The 22686-nt window shown below is 40.7% G+C and overlaps 1 protein-coding gene across 2 annotated transcripts in view; it reads left to right on the forward strand.

Moving 5' to 3' along the window:
* LOC102063136 (uncharacterized) overlaps positions 1-22301 on the forward strand; it is a 61881-nt gene extending 39580 nt beyond the window's left edge. The window contains exons 1-5 of one of the 2 annotated variants that reach the window (XM_074547121.1): positions 8121-8327; positions 11705-11763; positions 15295-16304; positions 16623-16731; positions 17379-17947. In XM_074547121.1, coding sequence (XP_074403222.1) covers positions 8176-8327; positions 11705-11763; positions 15295-15380 — 297 coding nt within the window. In that variant the 5' untranslated portion in view covers positions 8121-8175 and the 3' untranslated portion in view covers positions 15381-16304; positions 16623-16731; positions 17379-17947. Of the gene's footprint in view, positions 1-8120; positions 8328-11704; positions 11764-14993; positions 16305-16622; positions 16732-17378; positions 17948-17991 lie in introns of those variants that run through there. The other variant, XR_012581627.1, reaches the window with a different exon arrangement.
* Positions 22302-22686: the final 385 nt, after the last annotated feature.

Genomic DNA, 22686 nt, shown 5'->3' on the forward strand with positions numbered 1-22686 from the left:
TTCAAATGTGTGGCAGATTATGAACTATTGCTAGGGCTTCATTCTCTACATAAAACACTACTTTGCATTGTAGTCTTCAAAAAGAAGTCCTTTTGCAGAATAAATAACTAGATTCATGTCAGAGACTTGTGATTAGGTTTGTTTATGTCTCCTTCATAAATAAATCTAGATTTCCATTTTAAAAGACTGTGACAGTACATTGCAAATATGTGTCATTCTACAGTACACGTGTTCCCTGATGATTTAATCTTTTACAATACCTTGCACAACAGTGTATGGGCACTTGTACCCCAGAATTTGATTTATAACTTGGCATTAGCTTTTTTGACTGGAGTCTGCTTTCTTAAAAGGCTTAATGCTAGGGGCTTGGCACTTGAAATTAGCTGCTTATTGACTACTGTTATTACTCAAGTTTGAGACACATACACTTGGATTTATGAATTATCCAACATGCTAACATCCTTTAAGTCTGCTGCAGAAACAGATTTGACTGGCTGTTAACCCAGTGTCTCCAGTACCTGAGTGCCACCTTGTGCCAACAGAGATTTGATCTGATGGAGAATTTACTCAGCTGTGTCATACTGCTTCAGCAGTTTTGGTTCATATACCACAGGGGTTCTGGGCTATTGTTTTGGATTTTGTTGTCCCTTGGGAAGATGAGTATGTGTGGATCTATTTGAATTGTAACCACTAAACTGTGCAGGTCTAACAGCAAGAATATGAATTGTGTTCAGTAAGGTAAAAAGTCAATTTTGTAAGAATGGAGAGGACAATCCTATAGTATCAGAAAAAGTCTGCCATTTTTAGGTAAGAAGAATAAGGTGCCCGATCCAGTAAAATAAAAGGTAAACAAAGTGTGACAGACTCTGGTACCTTAGAAATCTTTAATCTAAAAGGTACCTTAGAAATCTTCACTGTGTAAAGTGCTTGGATGGCAAGCAGAGTAACCCCAAATGAAAAGGAAGGATGCTTTACTAGTCCCTTAAACATAAAGGTAATTAGATGGCATAATGTACTGTCTGGGGGTCACTGTGGCAGCATAGTCCTAGAAGTGGTGGTTGGAAGGGATCTCTGGGATCCACCCTGTCCAGCCTTCCACTTGGAGCAGGATTGCGACCTGTGGTATTGCAGGTCAGTCATGGCCTTGCTCAAGCTGCCCTTGAAAGCCTTCAAGGATAGAGACTGGCCAGCTCTCTAAAGCTCTCATTAAACTGCCACCCTGCTTCCCATGAAGTCGTGGTGCTGTAGTGATTGATGAGGAAGGAAAGGTTTGAAATAGGAGCTTGGCTTCTGCAGCACCAAGATACAGAACAGAAAAAAAAGTCCTTCTCCCTGTTTTGTTGAACCGCTGAACTTTTAACCAGTACAAAGTATCACCAAATGACCTGGCCAATTCTTCATCACACAAGTTACTGTTAAAAGGAAAGATAATTTATGGTATTTATAGATTTTGCCTCTTCTTTCTTCCATGAGCCTCTTTGGGTGACCTGAAGAATTCCGTATATTTGCAAGGGCATGTTACATTGGTGCTGGGTAAAAAGGCAAAAAGGAAAACAACCCAATATTATCATTTGGCAAAGAGACTGCACAGTAGTACAGCCACCTTACAACACCCTAAAAGTTTGTGCCCTCTCTTCATTTTGGTAACTCCAGACTGCCAAACAGAAATAATGCATATTTTCTTCTTTTCCCACTGCCTGTCTGCAGAGAATCCTTGGTATCTTTGGTGGATTCAACCACAAAACAACATTAACAAACAATACTCTGAGCAAGTATGAACATTTTCAGCAATTCCCCTGCCTACTCCCATGATAGCTGCAGGGTCTTACTCAAATGGGAAAGAATGAACTAATTTGCTATCTTCAAGTTCACCCAATACTGAGGATAGGCCATGGGAATGGAATTCAAAAGTAGAGGGAAAAGCAACATTTTTATCATTGCTGGCGTGGAGATTTCCTTTTGGAGAGTAACTTCTTTTCTGTCTTCTCTCTTGTCTCTCCAAGAGCTGATGAATCACAGTAGCTACAGATAGCTAAGGTCCTGTTCAATTTGCTTAGATCCTTCAGGAGGACAGTGCAGAATCATAGAATGGTTTGTGTTGGAAGGGACCTTAGAGATCCTGTCGTTTCAAGCCCCCTCCTGTGGATAGGAACACCATCCACTAGACCGAGTAGCTCAAAGCCCTGTCCAGCCTGGTCTTGAGCATTTCCAGGGATGGTTCAGTCACAACCTCCCTGGGCAACCTCTGCCAGTGCCTCACCACCCTCAGGGAAGATTTTCTTTGTACCATTTAATCTAAGGCTACCCTCTTTCAATTAAATTGTGTAAAAACCACACCATGTATGCAGTGAGAAATGTGAAAGTTTCCTGGAGTGTATTAAAAGAACCAAAGAATGTTTCTCAGCAGCTGGGGATGCTGCAGAGGTTAACAGTCCTGCCTCAGAGTGGAGAGGCTATTTTATCAGTGACTTGTCAAGATTCATATTAGCATTCTCCCAGCAAAACTGAGCACTGCCTCACATGAGAAGTTGGAGGTTCAGCCTGCCACAAGAAGTGCAGCAAGAATGAAGGGAGAAAGTGAGCAGGAACAGAACACTGAGTTGCAGAAGAAGTCTAAAGAGCTGGCAGGGTACATTGTATGGGTAGGAGTATGTATGGTGGCTGCTGCTTCTGAACTGAACTGCTGCCACCCACACACTGAAGTTCTTCAGTGGCAGCAGCAACAGCAAACCTACATTTCCATGTTATAGATAAAGACGTCCACAGGAAAATGTGTGTTCTGCAACTCATTATAGTTATTTCCCTAATTCAGAAAGTCACAGCTCAGGAGGAATGACACTTGCTAACAAAACAAAAGAAGAGGTGACAAAACAGTCCTTTTTTGCAGCATTATTTAACTTCAGCTTTCTTCGTTAGTAATCAAAGTTGTATATTGAGAAGGGAAGATAAGCTGTCTTATCGGGAAAAATCCAATGAGTCCCAAGTGCAATTGTAACGCTAACATGTTTTGCACTCCGTGATATCTCGCTTTTCTGGTTTAAAACGTGCGAGTATAAGGGTGTGGCTGCAGCTGGCTGAACATCTGAAGTACTGCGTGAAGAGAGAGAACTTGGGGCCTCCAGCGTGACTCACACTGGCACTGCAGTCACTCCCTCTGGGTCAGACTTGGGCATGTAAGAGATCTCAGAGCATGCAGTACATGACTTGGTTGTGGGTTGCACCTGTTGCAAATATACCAGATTAACTGTAAATTCCTGCAAGGTCAAATTAGCACTAGTTAATATAAAATCATGTATTTACTTTAGTGGTACCAAGGCTATGTCTGATTTTATGGCACTCAAATCACAGTATTAATCTGTGTGCAGTAGCTTTCTAAATTTTTGCTCTTGAAGATTTTATTCCAGTGTGTATGAAGTGAATGTTTTGCATGTGCCTAGTGCAAATCAATAAATTTGGGTTTGCTGGAGACTACGCATAAAGTTTAAAATATATACCTAGCTTTGTTCTGTAGTTTTCTTCATGCTTATCTTGACAGACATTTTGGTCAAAAGAATCTCCTGATGTCTAAACATTTTGAAAACATAATATAAAACAGCATTTGTGCTTGTAAACATTGAGATTTTCTGAGATTGATTTGAACTGTGTGATTTTCCTTTCTGTTTCCCTTTTTATTTGCTGTAGCACCACTGCCAAAGTATTACATTCTTTATAAACAGTTTGTGAAATATCAGAACTTTCATTAAATCCTAACATAACATTTCAATAACTTGTTTTGGGTAAAGTCCCAAAGCAATATATTTTCAGAAAAGGTCTTTTTTAAACACTGGAACAGCAATGATGTTATGATTTATGAGAACAGAGCAGGTGAACAATGCATAGAGACAGAAAGAGACATATACACTGTCCTCCACTGAACTGAGAGCTGTAAATATTTCAGCCAAGTTACAGCATGTGACTTCCTCAGCTCACAACTAAACTGCAGTGTGCCATTAGTGGCTCATATCTCATAAGATCATCCTCAGCAGTTCTGCAGGTACCTGAACCAGGGATTTTCACATTGTGTGAAGCTGCCAGGGTGTGCTCAGTGTTCTGCTGCTGTCGTGCTCTCCACAGCTGCATGGGCTGTTTTGGAGAGCTGGAGTGGGACTGATCTCCATTAGGCCAAAAAAGCCCAGAAGTCCTGCAACAGAGATCCCTGTGACAGCTCAGCCAGAACTGTTTGTACAAAAGCTGCCTTTATGTGTCTAAGATAGAGCCATTCCTTCCTTCTCAGTAACTGTTCCAATATCATTTGCTTGTTTCACTGGAGTTTTTTCAATCTCTGCATAGCGTTCATACTGTCAATAACTACAGTTTTCCCTAAACAGAGATAGAGGAAAAGAATGTATTATTAAACTGCCTCCTTAGAAAGTTCCTTAGAAAACTTAAATAAACATAATCAGGACTGCAGAACAGAAATATATTGAATGGGATTTTTATTTGTGAGCTTTTTATAAACTTCAGAATTAAATTCAAACATTGTATTAAGGCCTGGTTTGTGTTTCCTTGTTGAGTTTTTGTTCTTGAACCATAAACAGAGGGCTTCCTTTGAAATCTATCTGAGCACAAACCGAACAGTTTTTGCCTTGTGCTTAGTTTGTCCATGTCACAGTATATAAAGAAATATTTACTTTTCAAGGTCACTTAAACTTCCAGTGCTAAATTATTGCTTTGACAGTTGACATATTAAGCCCTCTTAGCCTTTCTTCTTTACTCTTTCTGCAGTGGGTTTTAAATGAAAGTAACATTTCAGCTTTTGATTATGTGCCATCCATGGCTGTCCTTTAGGTACTGAGCATCCCATGCCCACTGTTCCAAATGACCTTATAAATGCATCAGAAACCTGGTCCTGCTCAGTACTCTGAGCTAAACCAAGTGTCTCGTGTTTCTGTGGGCTGGGGCACTTCCTACACCTTCTGTGGGCACACCGACACCAGCTCTTGTTTTCTTACCCTACCACAACCTGCAAACCAGCATGACCACGAATCCAGAGGACTGAAAGGGACAGATACTTGTGTGGATATCATGGACTGCATCATCAGGTTATTTAGGTGAAATAGAAACATCGACACTCTGAACAGGTGCTGTCAAATTGTCTCTGGAGAGGTGAGACTTCTCTGAGCTTCCGAGATACAGTGTGACCTGCTGGGTGCAAGAAATCATGCTCTGATTTCTAAGGAAGCAGTGAAAAAAATGCAGTACCTGTAGGAATATTCCACATTCAATACAGAATAGAAAGTACAATATGGGTAACTTTGTTTTGTTATCAAATTATTAACTATTGCAATTTCTGTTACTTTTGCTATTTATTTCAGATGTTTTAATAATTATGTTAACATGGATGTCTAAAGAAATCAACTTGGTGTAGTATTGATTCCACAAAGTAACCTGGCAGCAACGAAATTTTAGATTTCATGTCTTCAGTATGTTAGGAGTTACTTCGTATTTGATAATATAATGAACAAAATTGCTCGGGTTTTTTTCCCCCAAAACTTGACATCATTGCTTTAAATGGTGCAGAATAAAAGTGCAGAATCTGCCCAGCAACAAGAGCTGCTCTCTCTCCCTCTAGCGGAGGATAATAAAATAATTTTCTTTCCATTTTTCCATATGTAAACTGCCAAATAATGTTGTCAGAGCTTGAAAGCTTTTCTGACCAAAATTATACAATATTTTGTTTTTCATGTATAACATAAATATTATATGAATATAATTTTAATATATGTTTTCATATTAATACTTTTCTGCAAGTGCAGAATAAAATTATTCTATAGATTGTAAAATATTTATGTATGTAAATATTTACATACACCTATGCACTTTTTGAAACAACAATAAAGCAGTAAAGATTATAAATAGCTTAATCTCAAAAGTACAATACAGCATGCTTAGGTTGAACAGGAGCAGCTTGCTTGTTGGCATTTGCCAGATTGATCCTCAGTTTAAAAAACACATACCTAAATTATAAGCTTTTTATTGCAATCCAAATGTTTTTAGCATTTGTGGTGCTCACCTTAAAAGAAGAAGGAGAGTGCCAAAATACTTGGATGTGATGTGTATCCTCTTTTTCATAATTAAATGCTACAATCTACTGCTTTGTTTCAGTCTCCTGATAAACAAATTTTTAAAGAACAGCATAAACATCTTCCAAGTATTTACTATTCATTGCAAGTACAAACTTCTTATGCAAGATTTACAGGACTAAATCCATAATTAGGATTCTAGAAAATACTTCTTATGTACTACTGATTAAATAAGATGTGCCTCTAATTATTCTACTTCTAGTTTCCAAAGTATACTAACACCATTGTTTCTTGGCTATATTCCTGTTGCTGTTTTCAGGGGAAAGTTTGATTTCTAACTCTGCTGCTGAGCTTTTTTTTAGCATGTTTTCTATTTTGTGTTTTTGTTATCTTGCTTTCTCTATTAGTACTTTTCTTTCCCTTCATTGTTGCCATATAAAACTCCACACAGGTAGGTGGGGGAGCTGTCAGCTCAAGGGAATCTGAAAGCTGATGCACATGTAGGTAACTTCAGAGTCTTCATCTTTCAGGGAGAGGCACTTTCTCACCTGCAAGTCCCTGTCTTGCACTGTGTGTCACTGGGAGCATTCCAGTTCCATTCCATTTGAGTTTGTGTATTTGTTGTTCCTACCAAGTCACTAAGGGGTAAAAAGCTACTTGAGAAGAAGTGTTGGATGACAGTTCTGTCTGGGCTGCCACCATCTCACTCAAATACCAGGAGAAATAGATCTCATAGAAAAGAGGGAGAGCTTTGCTGTATGGGATAGTGACTCCAAGACTTGTGGTGTCATGAGTCACTCGAGTTGTAATTGCTTTAAGTAGCACAGAAGCTTAGAGAGGGGGATGGAACAGAGTGCAGAGAGATGACACAGGAGAGATGGCAGAGATGTGAGTATGGACTCCTATCGATAGCTGTAATTCTCCTCCAGCATGAGAGGAGCCACAGGGATGTATGGGACCTCTTGTGCTTCTGTGGCTGCTGCAGCAGCTCTGCACTTCTGTCCAAATAGAAATGGGCTGATGAAAATGCATTCCAGACTCTGGAATCTGACAAACTATTATGGGCTCAGTTTGTGTTGTTTTAGGGACAGTGACGAAGAACAAAAAGCAGAAGAGCAAAGTATGTGAGGGACATTTGTTCAGTCATTGTCTTTATTATCAAATGGAGAGAGAGAAGTAAGAGATTGCTGGATGGGATAACATCATAATGTCCTCCCACACACCAGCCTGTAGATGTTGCTTTTCCAAATGCTTATTGCTTTCTTTTCAGTGCAACAAGAATGCAATAAACATTGTTATTTGAGGGAGAGCGAGGGTGTGGGCTCCCAGGCATTCATTCGAGCCAGCTGTTCACTTCACCCTGGTTTCAAAATGGACTCGAGCTCCAGGGGCTGGTGCTGCCGGTGGCCCAGGCAGATTTTGGAAGTGCTGGTCCTGCTGTTGTGGCGGCTGCAATGCAAGAAACAAACTAGTAAATGTTCTTTAGTCCAAATCAGCTGGTCATCTGTGGAGCTGCTTTAATAGGGAATGCAAATATTATTTTAATACGACTTTATTATATGTTAAGGAAGGAAATTATTGCTAACCTCTATGAACATCATTTAGGAAGCACTTTTTGTTTGTACTCTGAAAGGTTAATGTGCTCCTGACACTGGGATGATGATTTCTGCCAACCAGGTGCACTGTCTTTTAGGTTAAATATTGCAGACCCTCTTCTCAAGGTTTTATTAAAAAATGGAAGGTTTATTCAGCTTATACTATTACTGGCCTGACTTTTCTGCCACTTTGTATCTTTCAATGTACTTCTTAATAAAACTGTATTGTGGCTCTAATGAGGAGCAACAATTAGTTTTAATAAGGCTTCCTGCAAGGGGCAGTGACCACAACGTTTTAGTGTCCCTAATAATAATAATAATAATAATAATAACAATAATAATAATAATAATAATAATAATAATAATGTTCCAGCGCCTCCAGCAGGCCCTTTCCCCGCCATCCCGGTGTGAGGCCGGTGCTCCCAGCGGGGCCGCTGTGGTGCCGCTGTGGGCCGCGTTCCCCGTCCTCCCGGTGTGAGCCCGCTGCTCCCTCAGGGCGCGGGGCCAGCGGGGCCGCCATGGCGGGCCCGCCTCGCCAGGGGGCGCCGTGGCGCAGCGGCCGGGCCGCCTCAGGCGGGGCTGCTCCGGGAGCGCCCGGGCCGTGCGGGAGCTGCGAGCGGGAACGGCCTCGGCCGCGGCTGGTCCCGGCCTGGAGCTGCAGCTCCGCAGGGTACGCCAGGTGCTGATGTGGCGGGACACACCGGGCAGGAGCTCCTGGCGGGGAGCGGTGGGAATGACGCCGGTAACACCCGCGCAGTAGTAGCGGGTCACGCTGGGGTCAGACACCTTATGGGTTCTGAAAGTTTAATGATTTGGCAAGTATACGCTGTGGTTTTTTACTATTTATTTGATATACTTAACTAAGATCCATCTGAAAATATCGCTACGTCAGATGTAGTACATTAGATTAAAAATATTTTTAAATCCTATATTAATTTCTCTCATGCTATTGCCAAATTATTGACGTCTTGATGGGCTATTTAAGTAAGCCCACTATGATGGGGGCTTATTCAACACATAAGTAGTCTATATTCTTGAAATTTTATAAAACTTTGCTGCACTAAATAGCAGCTGTTAATGCTTTCTGAGTATCTTTAATAGTCACGATTCACAGTACTTTGCAAATCATTAAAACATGACATTGTTTCACAAACAATGCCACGTTCGTCACAGAGGAGCCAAGAAACACTAGGAGCAGACTGCTGAGAAGACAGGAAATAATGAGCTCGTCCTCTGACCCCATTTTGATGCCTCTTTGACCCAAAAAGCGAGTAGTGCTTGACAGGCAGGCAAGGCTGATCATCGGGGCCTCTAAGGAGGTTAGAAATTGCATGCAGGAAACCTTAGAATCTCTGTTTTCACATCAGGCTCAGAAAGCTATCCATGGTTTCGATATTTATTGAAATACACCTGACATCTGTTAGAAAGGAGGGATCCTAGCTGTCAGCTGCACTATTCTGAGACTAGAGAATACTGTACAGCAAGTACAAACAAAGTCTGACCTCTGTGTCAAATTACCCTGATCTTACTCCCTGCAGTTCTTCTGGAGAGGTGGGGAAGATTCTGGGTCTCACCACTGACCTTATCCTCACCTTTTAAGAAAAAATGTTGTGGACTAACTAGGAGCACTACTAAAGGATGAGGTCTTCATTTTCTGGAGTTACAGCCTTACAGAACCAAATCTAATCTTACTCTGCCAATAGCCAACTGCAAATCCTGATTACTTTTTGCAGGGTTAGCATCAAGGCCCTTGGCCTGATTCTGCCAGAGCTCCAGGCAGTTTTAGATAACTGCTCTCACAATATCATTTGTCAGACCAAGGTTTTGGCTTATTTAAGATCAGAAGGAAAAACAGGTACCAAATGCATTGCCAAGTAGTGGTTCCAGTGGGAGCACACAGGGAAATAAAACTGTTACTAAATCTTTCAAATGTTACATTATTTTAAGTCATTTCACCCTCAGTGTTCTTCACAAATTATTAAAGTTAATTTATAAACAGAAGGAAAAATCCTTATACCCATTAGTAAAAAATGTTTTTTTGAAATACTTTAATTATAGTAATTAAATAAATTGGAAAGAAGCCTGTATTCTGTAAATGTGTATGCTGACCATGAAAAGTGCCAGGGTGCATATATAAAGTCTCGTGAAAGAGAGAGGTTTCAGTATTGCCCATTGCCCAGGACCAAGGTCATGCCAAGTTAACACAGGACACTGATCCTTCGGTGTTAGACAAGCATGTGCTGAGGCACTGAGCAGGATTTTCACAGCCAGTGCATTTGGGACATGCAGTAATTTGGGACATCTGAGGCCAAAACCACACAGGCCACTTTTCTAGGCCTTTTTTTCTTATGTTTAGAGAGCTAGGTTTTGCATTTAAAGTTGCTGCCTATTTAAGTTTCTTGTTTTTTAATATGTTATAAGTCTTATGCCCATCTGCTTTGTTCTTTCTGAACTTCTGGCCTCTTTCAGATGTTTCAAATTTGGCACCGAAGAATTGAGATGCTAATGATTTCTATGCAGTGTGTTGTACTGTTAAATGTACCTTGATTTGTGTGTTTCTTAGTGTAGTTAATAATTTTGCTCACAGGTAGCTGGAGTGGCCTGCAGCTGCTCCCCTGAAATCTGTGGGAGTCTTTTGGCTTTGACGCCAGCATGAGCTGGCTCTAACCTAGAGGCCATGCAGCTGGCTTTTACCATACTTAGCTGGGTATGAAATCATTGTATTAGTCAGAACAATGAGGAGGCAGCAGCAAAGCTGAAATTGAAGCTTCAAGGATCTGACTCATTCCGTTTGTGGCGCAAAGAGGTGCAAATTGCACTTCCTGAATTTGCTGCACAAACCCCAATTACAGCATGCCCCAAATGGGCTGTGCTGTGAAAAGCCCTACTCACTGCCTCAGCACAGAGCCATCACCTCATTTGCTGTTGGCAGCTGCTGTTTGTAGGATGTTAGCTGCAAGTTATCTGTCTGTTGCTGCAACTCTCCTTACCAGTTCTGCAGTCTTAGCTCACTGTCACCCAGAGAGCCTGGCTTGTTGTAATGGTGCCCCGAGAATCTTCATTTGGGCAACAACATAACAGAGCAGGGCCCTCCTCCTCTCTGCTGGGCATAAACAGCATATTGTCTACTTGTTATTTTCCCTAGAACTAGCAATAATACAGCTTCTCAGATGTGTTCTATCTATCTCTATGTGTTCTATGGAACTAGAATAATTTTATTACTTCTAGTTCATAAAATTATATTTAAAAACCCACCCCAAAGCCTGCAAGCCCACTGTGGTCTTGCTGAAAGCATGTTGCAGTCCCTTTTAAGTCACAAGCCCTGTCTGAGAAGTATCAACAAAATGCAGTGGGTTGTAGCTATGTCAGTCTGATGCAGCAGGTACTTGTTCATGGAGACAGCCACGAGGTACACTCAGCATGAAGAAACAAAGGAAATTCTGCCTGCTGATCTTTGGTGGTTGGAGCAAAGGAGGAGCTTTCAAGGACAAGTCAGAGAAGATGGGAGACATGTTTTTCCCACTGCCTCTGTCATTATACAAAATGTACTGGTGTAGATACCCGTGGTTGCTGCTGTTCTCTACCCAGGATACCAGCTTGCAGATACTTACTTAGGACTGCTATTGACAGCTAGTTTGGGGGAAAGGCTGTTACCATTTTAAGGCTTGGGACCAAAATTTGCATGAATATATGTGCACAATTTGTCTTAGGCTATTAACAGATATTCTCTTTACCACAGCTAATTAATTAGGAGAATTACATTCTAAGTAAGGGGAGCTAAGATTTGTTACTTTTTCTGTTTCTGTAAAATTTTAGGCCACAGTAAATTATGGTAGCTGTGAACTTGTTGTATTTATTACAATATTTATATCTCTTGCTATTACTTTTTGAGTCTTTGATGGCATAAAAACTGTAAATGCCTCTAGAAGGAATCACATTTCTAAGTATGTAATGACATTATAGACATTTTGGTTTCCAAGTAACTTCTCTATTTTTGTTTCTCTTTAATTTCTCTTGCTTCTTCTTTTACAATGAGCAACGTTTTAGCAACACAGAGGAGGAAGCATGCAAAAAGTACTCCAGTTTGAGCAGAGACAAAATACAAGGTAAGTTAACTTTCTTTGAAGATACAGTCAAGTTACATCATATTCCTTTAATTATCATTGAGATAGTTGAGAGGCACGAGTGTACAACTGAAATTGATGTTTTGTCTGTTTTTAAAATTTATCTTTTCCAAATAAAAGTCTGGGTATCTCCTACATGAAACTCTTATCAGTAAAGGGATGAATTTATGATGACAGTTTGTGTTACACTCAAAGAATAAAACTATATCCAGTAGCTAAACATCAAAAGCATGGGGATACACCAGACTATTCTTCTCAGTAGTAAAAAAAACTGTTTCTGGAAAATATACTTTTATATTTAAAGTCTACAAGATATATTTGAAAATTATTCTTGATATTATTCAGCAAATCTGCATCCTAAGATTTGTCATATATGTCTTTAAATATTGCCTCAGTAGGCTCAAACTTATAAAATTTTCCTACTTGTGAGTTATTTTTAGTTCATCATTCTTGTCCTTTAAGTTCCCCATGTTCCTATACTCTTTTTGTATTCTATACTCTTTTTGTACTTTTGTATTGTGAAACTTCTCCAAATGATATTTCTTAAATTTGGGAATAGATTATTGGTACAAAATCAAAATACTTTTGTTATCTTCTTAACATTTTACCTATACCTGACAACATTCTTGCTCATGAGTCTGAATAAAACTGCAACAGACTAGAAAGCATTCAGCATCAATTCCCACACTTCCCTCTTAAACCAGTCCTGTCCAATTGAAACCAGCAGTACCCTTGGCTTCAGTGGAAGAGAGGCCATTATTTTAGCTACAATTGCACATAATTTTCTGTCATCATGTAGATATTTTTTTCAGAATAGATCCAGTCAGCTTTGTGGTATTACAGACAGTTTAGAAATACCTTATCTAGACATCAGTCTGACCTGTTAACAAGTGGTGCCTTCCTACAATCTCACACTGTAATCCACATTTTTCCTTGTTTGAAGTCTCTCTCATATCAGGATTACAGTTAGAAGCAGGCCAGAATCAGAGCAGCAGGCTGCTCATGCAGTGTTATTTGGGATGAAATTCAGTTTCCTAAATGGAGGCTTCCAGTGCCTTTTAAAGCACCCTGAGTTAGCCAAGACAGGCACAGGGGGCTGTTGGATGTGATGGGGCTGTCAGAATAAGGACCCTCATTCTCCTGGAGCCAGAGGGGCTGAAGCGTGTGACGCCCTGCAGCTGCCGTGGTTCAGGGCAGAGTCAGTACGGTCCCAGCTACACCTGCTGAAGGGGCAGCTCCTTCTCCTGGCACACTGCAGCAGCCCTGGCTGCAGCATGGGCCAGCCAGGCTCCTGAGACAGGGACACTTCAGGACACAGCCCTGGCAGCTGGTGAACACGAGGTCCTGGATGCCAGATCAAACTGCCCCTCTGGAGCAGGGGGAGTTCACTTCTGCTGGGTGTGTATTCTCTTTGATTTACATTACCAGATCACTCCAGCCACTAAATATTTAAGTATTAAAAATCCTTTTGTTTCCACAGTGATGAAATATTGCTTTCAGATTATTAAATATTTCTATATATATATATAGTCAGAATTAGTTTGGAGTTTTAAAAGTCCAATGAATGTAGTAAAGATAGAAGATAGTTTAAGACACATTACAGTGGCAATCTGATTTTGATTTCCTTTAAACGTCTCCTAATTTATTTATCAATATATTGTCATTCTAATGTCCATGGGCAGTGCCCATGTGAAATAATACAACTGATATATTGAGGGTTTTTTAGTTTGTGTAAATGCTAAAATGAAATAATTTTGTTTCCATGTAGTCTAAATAAAAACTCCAAATTAAGTCTGTGATGCTTTTAAAATGAAGCTTTAGCTCCATGTAGAAACATTGCTGATGTTCAAACAGGCTTCACTTCCTATCAAACTCCGTGTTAACATTCTTTAAGCTTTTGCAATATGGAAAATCTGCAAGATGAAGACTTCCATGTGTTGTGGGTAAAGGCTTGAGTGAACAGGCCCCATGACTCTGTTACAAGAACTGTAAAAATTCATAAATTGAAATTTTACCACATGCCTTGCAGACTGATCTTAATCAGCACACTGATCTAAACTGCAGAGAAGACCCTTTAACCACTGTTATCTTTTGCCCATACATAGGAAAAGACCAACTGATAGATGAATGACTAAGCAAAGCTTTCCTTATTTATGCACATATAAAATTGACTTTCTAGAGCCCCTGACAACCACAGGACTCAGTGGTTTCATTCTATAAAAGCAGTTTCCTGCTTATTTAATGCACCCTTTCAATGAACTCATCATCCTACAGAATAAATGGAAGACTGAGTGCCTACCATGCATATATATATACACACACACACACATATATAAAAAGTGGCTGAAGTAGCTAAATGCACCATTTGCTTAACAGATTACAGTAGGAGACCAGAAGGCTGATTCATGACAATGCAGTGCACTTTAAAAATAGCCCCAGCCACCAGTATTGACACTGCTGAAGTGCAGCTCAGTGACTGCACTGTACAAACAGAAGCTGGCCTGTGTGGAGCAGTTTGAAGCTTTGGAGCTGTAGCTCTGAAGTGATGGGTTAGTGCTGACAAGTTGACAGGAAGTGGTGATTCAGCTCCTTGGAGGGAAGCTGCAATCACTGGCCTCTTTTGCTTTAACAAAAGAAAAATACTAATATTTCTCTTTTTATGTAAACCTGTCCCTGACACTTGCATCAAAATAAACTTCATATACTCTATATTTTTCCACCGACTTTTTGCAGCCCATGCAATAATTTTAAATGCTTATTTCTTCTCCATGTGCCCAAAGGCCACACATGTCTATGGAGGTTCTATGTCACCTTCTTGAACCATGCAGAGTCAGTAAGAGATACTGATTCTCCCACATCCATATGCTGTTTGGATTCAGAAGTATTCTGGAAGAAGAAGACTGTAGGTGAACTGTGCAAGATCTGCTCTAGGGTTTTGTTAAGACAGAAATGATATGTAGTACCTGTGTTGTGGCTTGCTGTTACCCAACAGCCCAGCACAGGCTGGTCTTCATTATAATAAAAATGAGGTCACCAGGCTGTCCAAAGCAGCCTGGAAAATTTGTCAGGAGAAATCCTATGGCTAACAGCTGAGTGACAGCTGGCCATGAGCAAAGTGAAAGCTTCCACCAAGGTTGTTGTGGTTGTGGGAAGAAATAGCATCAAGCTAACTACAAATTATGATACCTTGCTGTTTTTCTTTTTTTTTACAGGACCTAGGAGCTGCCTTTAAAGATCATGAACATGTTTAGTAATTCATCTGAGGGGAAATGCTCAGTATCAGTGCATATAGAAAATGTACTAAAAACATTCCTTTAAAGAGATTATTACATTGTTATTATTTCACTTAGGTTACTAATACCAGAGATAGTTTGAAAATGCTTCAAATGAGGAAATAAGTGCAGTATTTTCTCCTGTGCCATTACCTGCTCTGTTTTTCCCTCCTCTGTGACCTTGGTGCGATCTGTTAAACACTACAAGTACTTAATGTGATAATTCCACGATTTGTAATAGGGACAATGTTTGGAATTCAAGGAGCAAGTGGCAGGATGGCACTTCACTTTGATGGCATTTCACCGGTATCTCGCCACATACGCTGATCTCTGCAGTGTTTACCAGCAGTGTGCTCCATGAAACACCAAGTCATCATTTGTGCTTGGATTATAGCAAAGCTTAAAGCTATTTGCCTATTACTTACAGAAGGCAGAAAAGAAACACCTCAAGGTATGCTCAAAACAGAACTTCACGGCCAACTCTGCCTGGAGCTACTTTTGTCAGAGCAGCTGGAATTGTTTTAATTATAGTTCCTATAATCATCATTGTAATTGACTACTGTCTCTTCTGCAGAGAAGAAAAACATGATGGGCATTCAAATATCTAAAATAAAAAGCCCAGAAAAACTATCATTATTCATGGACTGCAACTGAGTTTGCACCTTCTGCTACTTCTGATAACAGCTGTTGGAAGACACCATGAAAGCAGTATTTTACAACCCTTCTTACTTTGTTATTTGCACTATGTTTTAACCCTATGGTTTATGGTCAGTGAAACAAAGAGCTGCAAACCAAGCTATTCAAGGGGTGAACACTTGGTGCAATTACTCAATACATGGCAAACATTAATGACACAGCAGCTATTTAGTTTGCTGAGTTAGGTGAGTGATCTTACATGTAAAATTCTAACTTTCCACTTTCTAAGAAATTATGATCATCAGGACTGTAAAATAAAGGAGAAAGCCTTGGATACTCCTGCACAAAGTGTTTTTATGACACTGACTGGAACTTAAGGGAAGTTGAACTGCTTCGTTCCTTTAACAATTTTCATATTCTTGTTATGACTCTACTATTATGAAGCTGCTATGAAACAAGATCAAGCAGAAGACAGAGTACGACTTGGCATGTGAGAATGCTGCAGGTTTTTCTAAATGAAATCTAAAACAGGATTTATTTTAAAAGAAATGAAAACCTACTTTCACTGGCAGTGAAAATTATGACTACAAAGAATACGATGGAGTCTATCTGAAGGTAACTGTTATTAGATAGGCAAGTAACAGCAGTAAGTTCCACTTAACAATCTTTCCAAATGCAAAATCAACTTGCAGAATCAAGTTTCAGAATAGTTTTTAATATATGAAAACATGTACACTATTTTTCCTTTACTCATTACATTCAGACCAATGAAGTTTTATTACTATTTTAGTGAACTGCCTTTTTTGATGAATTTGTCCTTTTTACTATTGAGTTCTGTAATACTTCAAAAAATAGGAGCACAAATTCTTTTGGTTTATGTTATTTAAAGCAATGAGTTCTTGATCTAACAATGCTGATTCATTGTTCTTGTAGGACCACTAAAATTGCTGTACTTGAGGAAAAGACATCCATATTTACACCTCTGGCTTCCTTACATTCACTGTATGCTCTGGGAAGTCTAGAGGCTGCCTTTTGAAGTAAGGTAAGGCTAATTAAATCCTTGGGGATTTATTTTGAGAGAGGCTACCTAAACATAGAAATCTGAAAAAGTAGAATAATTTTTAATTGAAAATTTTTCCAGCATTGTCAATTCCAAGAGATCATTCACAAGTACATACACCAGAAAATGAATTGTCAGCTTTTAAGTTATTATAAAACTAAAGGAAAACAAATCTGGTGTTCGCTTGCCTTTTAATGTTTAACTTTACAGGGTATATTTGCTTTTAGCTTTGATAAAGATCTGTAAAGCTAGAAGTTATTTTTAAATAAATGCTAATACACTTCCTATTAATAGGATTCCCAAATCCTATCCCATAATGCTGTGATGAGGGAAAAAGTTACATTGTACTTCAGGGTGAATTTCAGTAACTGCTGCATTACTATACCATTCAGTACATATTGACATGCACAACATGTGACACTTAAATTTGAAAGCAGGGGCCTTGTCCACATGGTCTTACTTATGCAGATCTGACAAGCAAATGAAAAAGGAGTTAAAACCTGCTTATGTAGCAGTGGGTTTAGATGAGCCAATGAGATCCTTCTTTGTAACCTGAAGTACAAAATGAAAAAAAAAAAAAAGAGGAAGTATGAGCCTAACCACAGCCCACATCTTGGTCTTTATTTTAGCCTATTACCGTCGTCATAAGTACAGCACAGTTTGCACAGAGACTGAAAACTAAAGTCAGCTGATAATGAGTTCCACTTTGGAATGAGCCCTGAATTTTAGGTATGATGGGGGGAAAAGTTTCTTGCGTAGCAGTACAGCAGAGAGAATGGTATGCAGGCAATGACCTGGGAAACAGAAGCAGCCCGATCCGTGCGTGAGCTGGGCCCTGCTGCTGCCCAGCCCTGCCCTTGCCGCCCGGCGCGGCCACCGCGGGGCCGGGGCTGCGCTGCTCGGCCGGGCCTTTCCGGGGCCGCCTTCTCCAGCGCTTGTTCAAACCGAGAGCTCAGTGAAGAAAACGTCACAGGATGTCAAAAACAACACAGGATGTCTGATCTGTACAGTCACAACTCCTGAACGGGTCTTTTAGAAATGCACACATTTCTACATCACTGAATTGCTGTGTAAAATTATGAAAACAATTTATATAATGCCATAGCTCCATATTAGCAATGGAACCTAAAAATTACTCCTGGCAAATATTAGAAAATAAAACAACTTGGAATTATTAATATTTTTAACCTGTAAGTAATTTGAAATCTTGCTGCTTTTCTTATTTTACCCTGTTATTCCCAGTGTTGAATCAGAGCAGGAGAGACTAGAAGAGTCATGCTACCGGGAGGTGGGGGAAAGTCCAAGCTGACAGGTGGAAAAAAGTACTGTCTGCATGAAGACTGGAGTAACATGGCCTGTTCTGAGTATCACTTAACTGCATTGCAAGTACAGGACCAGAATTAGAATAACTGCAAACTGAAACCTGAATAGTGGTGGAAACAGTCATCTCTACAGAATTCTGGTAACACAAGCTGTGTGATCGATGGGGTCTCTCTTCTGAGTGTCTTGTTCACAAGCACTTGTCCTGGCAAGGAGCCCTAGGTCCTGGATATCAGGAAGCAGTTCACAGTTTTTCCTTTCTGTGGCTTCTTTGGGGTTACAGCCCCAGGAGCAGATGGTCTTAAGGTCAGTCACTAATGCAGATTTATGGTGGCTGTTACAACAATAGTAATTTTGGTATCTTTTAAAGGCAGAGTTTGCAGTTAAAGTAAATTCCAGTTGATAAAACTGTAGATAATACCAGATTTTATGTAGTTTAATCATAGTGAGATAATTGTAGACCACAAGCTAAGGCAATCACAGACTTTCTCAAACAAGTATGCTCAGCATGTTATATTTGTCAAGACACTAAACATTCCAGGATCATCAAATCCTTTTCTCCCACAGAGCTCTTCCTTATAAAAGTAAGAGGTAATGCCAGCAGAATCTTTGTCAGGTAGGCAAAAGCTAATAAGGGATGTAGCTAATTTCTGACTTTCTCCTTATCCCTTATGAGAGCTCTAAAAAGCTCTCTTAAGCTACTTTTGCTTTGTTGTGTTTTTATGCTTTAAATGCATAATGCAAAATACACTATTTTGTCTCTGCTCTTCCTCTGCATTTGTAAAACGGACATTGGTCCACTATTCTCTGGTTATAGTGGCAGAGAACCTCAGAGAGCAGCAGCAGCCAACCTGCTCACCCACAGTGAGTAACCACAGGCTAAAAATGACTGAGAACTGCATGCTATGTAGAAAAGACACAAGAAACCAATTGTCCTTGTGGTGGTCCTTCTCCCTTCAGTGGATTATGATGGTTTATTTGTATATTCTCCACTGTAAATGGAGAGGATGTCTTCTGATGGTTTGCACAGAGGATTTCAGAGTGCTGACAGTTGTTGGTGGTCTCTTTTCTCATTTCAGAGAATACAGACAGAAACACCTTGGAGTGTATCTTCAAGGTTGCCTTCTGTGGTGGTGCATCCTCCCCCACTCCCTGGGCTGCACTACCATCTCACAAACACCCATTAAGCCTCGTCCTTGATGAACAGCACCTGGACTAAGCTCCTCTTGAACTTGTCAGAAACTCTGTCAGGTCCTGTTTTCAAAACATAGCCTTGGAAAATTAGCGCTCAAGCCTGAATAGCAACCTTGAGTAGAACAACATTTTTATTATCAAACTTTCGAAGAAAGTCACTGACCCCAATTGTGGCCAGGATGGAAAATTACTATGACTAAAGCCAACTCTTCTGCAAGCCTATAAACAGTTGTCCTAAGTGAGACCCTTTGAGCTGTCCTGGACCAGAGCAGGCTGTGCCCAGCCTCCCCCCTTGAGCGGGACACGCTTGGAGCAGGTGAACTCTCATGTTGGCTCTACTTGGGGTACCTCTGCCAAACACTGCCAGTGTACCAGTGAACCTTCGTGACAGATGTTCTACAGTCCTGCAGAGCTTTTCAACACTTTCCAGGAAGGTCTCTCAGGCCATGTGGTTCTGCCCACATGTAAAGATAGGTTGGGATATTTTACAGATGTGGGTTGAAATCAGTGATTGCGCCTAAATAGAGATTACACAGCAGTTTAATAGAGCAGCAGATAAATTCTTTTCCACAGGAGCTGACATCTACCAGCAGTAACTGCTATCATGATTAGTTTTCCAAACTTTAATTTTTTTCAGGAGAAAGTATGCTTTTACATGTATTTTTACCTTTTAGTGTTCCTACTCAGAAGTAAAGCTGCATCAAGTATCGTGAATATTTTCTCTCAGTGCCTTCCACTCAAAAGGCAATAGGTTTAGGTGATACATTCTGTTTTCTGTATTTGCAAGCACAGTGAGTGGTCAGGTCTCTGACAGTGAAACATTGTGCTTTTCAGTGCATTTTTCATTGATAACAAAAATCCTGAAAATCGAGTTATGCCCTTGCTTATGTCTGCTCAGCCTGGCTGCCTAGACCTAGAGCCCAGGACCATACTGACTTCATGGAATTTGCAGTGATGTAACAGTTTGAAATTCAGCTTGAGAAAAAAATGAAATACATTCTCCACTGAGTAAAGAGAAGTTGGACTTCCAACTTCTCTTTATTACTTCTCTTTATTATTACTTTCCAAAACAGATTCCCTTGCAGTTAGATGTTTCCAACAAAACTGGTTAGCACATTGCTGGAAAAAGATTTTGTGATCATGTTTTTTTTGTATTGTTCTGTTTTGTCAGTGTGGTTCAGAACACAAAGGCTATTGTTTAAAAAACCATGAATGTTAATTTGCATTCCATTGCTGGGTTGTTACACAGAGTGTGGAAAGAAAAAACAAGCTCTGATTTAAAAAAAAAAAAGGACATTGTTTCCTTTTCCCTTTCTTCTTCCTGGTGACTGGTTCTCCTTTATTTTAATGTTTCTAGCCCAGACAATGCTCTGAGAGACACTGACTGTCTTCTAGTACTTGGAGGCAAATATAAGTATATCCACAACTGTGTCTATAGAATACAGTATTTCAGCTGGGAAGGGCCCACAACAACCATATAGTCCAGCTGCATACAGATCACCAAGTAGAGCTATATAAATTAAAAAATTAATTCTATAATGATATTTGTGAGCAGTGACATTTGCAATACACTTGCTCTTATATTAGAAGGTAATTGCAATCTGAAAATTCGTATCTGTACTATTTCAGAAGACTCTGAGTGTAGTTTCACAAGTGGCAGAGACCCCACTTAGACCACACTGCCACATCTACCACTGTCTATTGATTTTCAGCCCTGAGCCACATGTTCCAGCCAACTCCACAGCACCAGTTCTGGTGTTCACACTGCAGTGTGGGGAAATAACCTTACCAAGAGGGTTGGTTTCCTCCTGAGCTGCTCTGACTCCACATGCAGCCTCACAAGCACTAAGCTAGAATGAGGAGGGTGGGAGGAACAGGACACAAGGAAGATGAATGAGTAGAACTGTCAGGACCCTGATGACTCTAATAACCCTTTACTGGCCTCCCCCACAGCCCTAGCCATGGGCCCAAAGTCTCTGTTTACATTCAATAACTATTTGTACCATAGCCATACCTGTGCCTGTATCTGTGCCTGTTGGTCTGGCCATTGTGACTGTTCTGGCCTCAGACCTATGGACTGACTTCCCAGCCTCACCTTGGCTCTCTCCTCTCCCTGTTGTCCTGACTGGAGATCACAGGGCTGGACCACTCCTGGCTTGACCTCAGCTCTGCTCTGGCATCACAGACATGCCTGTCAATCACAGGGTTGTGTCTGACCCTCACTTGCAGACTGACTTCTCAGCCTGACCTTGGACCTGCCTCATGGTCATGAACTTGCCTGATGACCTGTTTTGACCCTGGCTCCCACCCCTAGCTCCCACCCCTCCCTTACTTCAGGGCAGGAGGAGGGTATCTGGTGAGGCAGCTGCTCTGCTTGCTGCCTCCATCTCCCTGCCCCCAGCCAGCAGCCAGCCTTGAGAAGGACCAGGCATTGGGAGCAGTGTGGCCTCTGCCTGGCTCCCACCAGTTTAAACCAATTACAAGGCTGTGTTAAGAGGTGGCAGGCACAGAAGGTGGTGCCAGCTCTTCCAGGAGCTGCTTCCCAAAAGAGGCAGGCACACCCCCTTCCCCAGGCACAGGTATTTGTTCCTACCCCCTTTCCCTAGGCCAGCACAAGTGTTTGCACAGCAAGGCAGCGAACCAGGACAAACAAAAGTGATGCAGTTGGTTCTTGAAGGAATGGATTTAACCCTTTACCTGGATCAAGAACAAACACCTTATGTTGAGAAGAGTGACACGGATTCAGCCTCAAGTGTTTGTGGAAACCTGGAAGATCAACAAGATTAGGGATTTTGCTGTGATTCCACCAGGTCTGGGATCCCAGGAATTTGTGTGACTAGTGTAGGCTGAAGTGAGCAATTGTGTATTTTCCTTTCTGTCACTACCCAAACTAACTCAGGTGTTAAGGTGCTGCTGCAATTACATCCTGCAACTGACAATGTAGATGGATCTGTGGTTGTTTAGACCTTTCTTATATAAGTAAACAAAACAACAAAAATATTCATCTAGACCCAAAGGTCCTGGGCTCAGGGTTTACTTTCAGTTGATATTGAACAAGGAGAGGGTCAGAAGTGTTCTGTGCCTGACTCTGCCTGTGAGGTTGTGTGAGGTTGAGCCCCTTTAGTCCTGATTGGCTTTTTGGGCTCTTCTACTGCTCAGGATTTTGACTGTTCTTTCCAAATGTCAACTTCTGTCAGAATCAGCATGGAAGTAATGTCATGACTGGTATATCTGAACCAGCAGTGTTCAGAAGATGTTAATTTATGGAATCCTCAAGGCACTAAGTGAAATCTCCTGGATAAAGCTCCCCCCATTGACCATACTGCTGGCAGGGAAGCTTGTGGTTAGCTGGAAATGAAGACTAAGCTGTTGCTGTAGTTGATTTGCTTATATCTGTAGTGTTCAGCTCCTATGTTACACTAA

The sequence above is a fragment of the Zonotrichia albicollis genome, chromosome 9 (assembly GCF_047830755.1).
Source record: "Zonotrichia albicollis isolate bZonAlb1 chromosome 9, bZonAlb1.hap1, whole genome shotgun sequence".
NCBI lineage: Eukaryota > Metazoa > Chordata > Aves > Passeriformes > Passerellidae > Zonotrichia > Zonotrichia albicollis.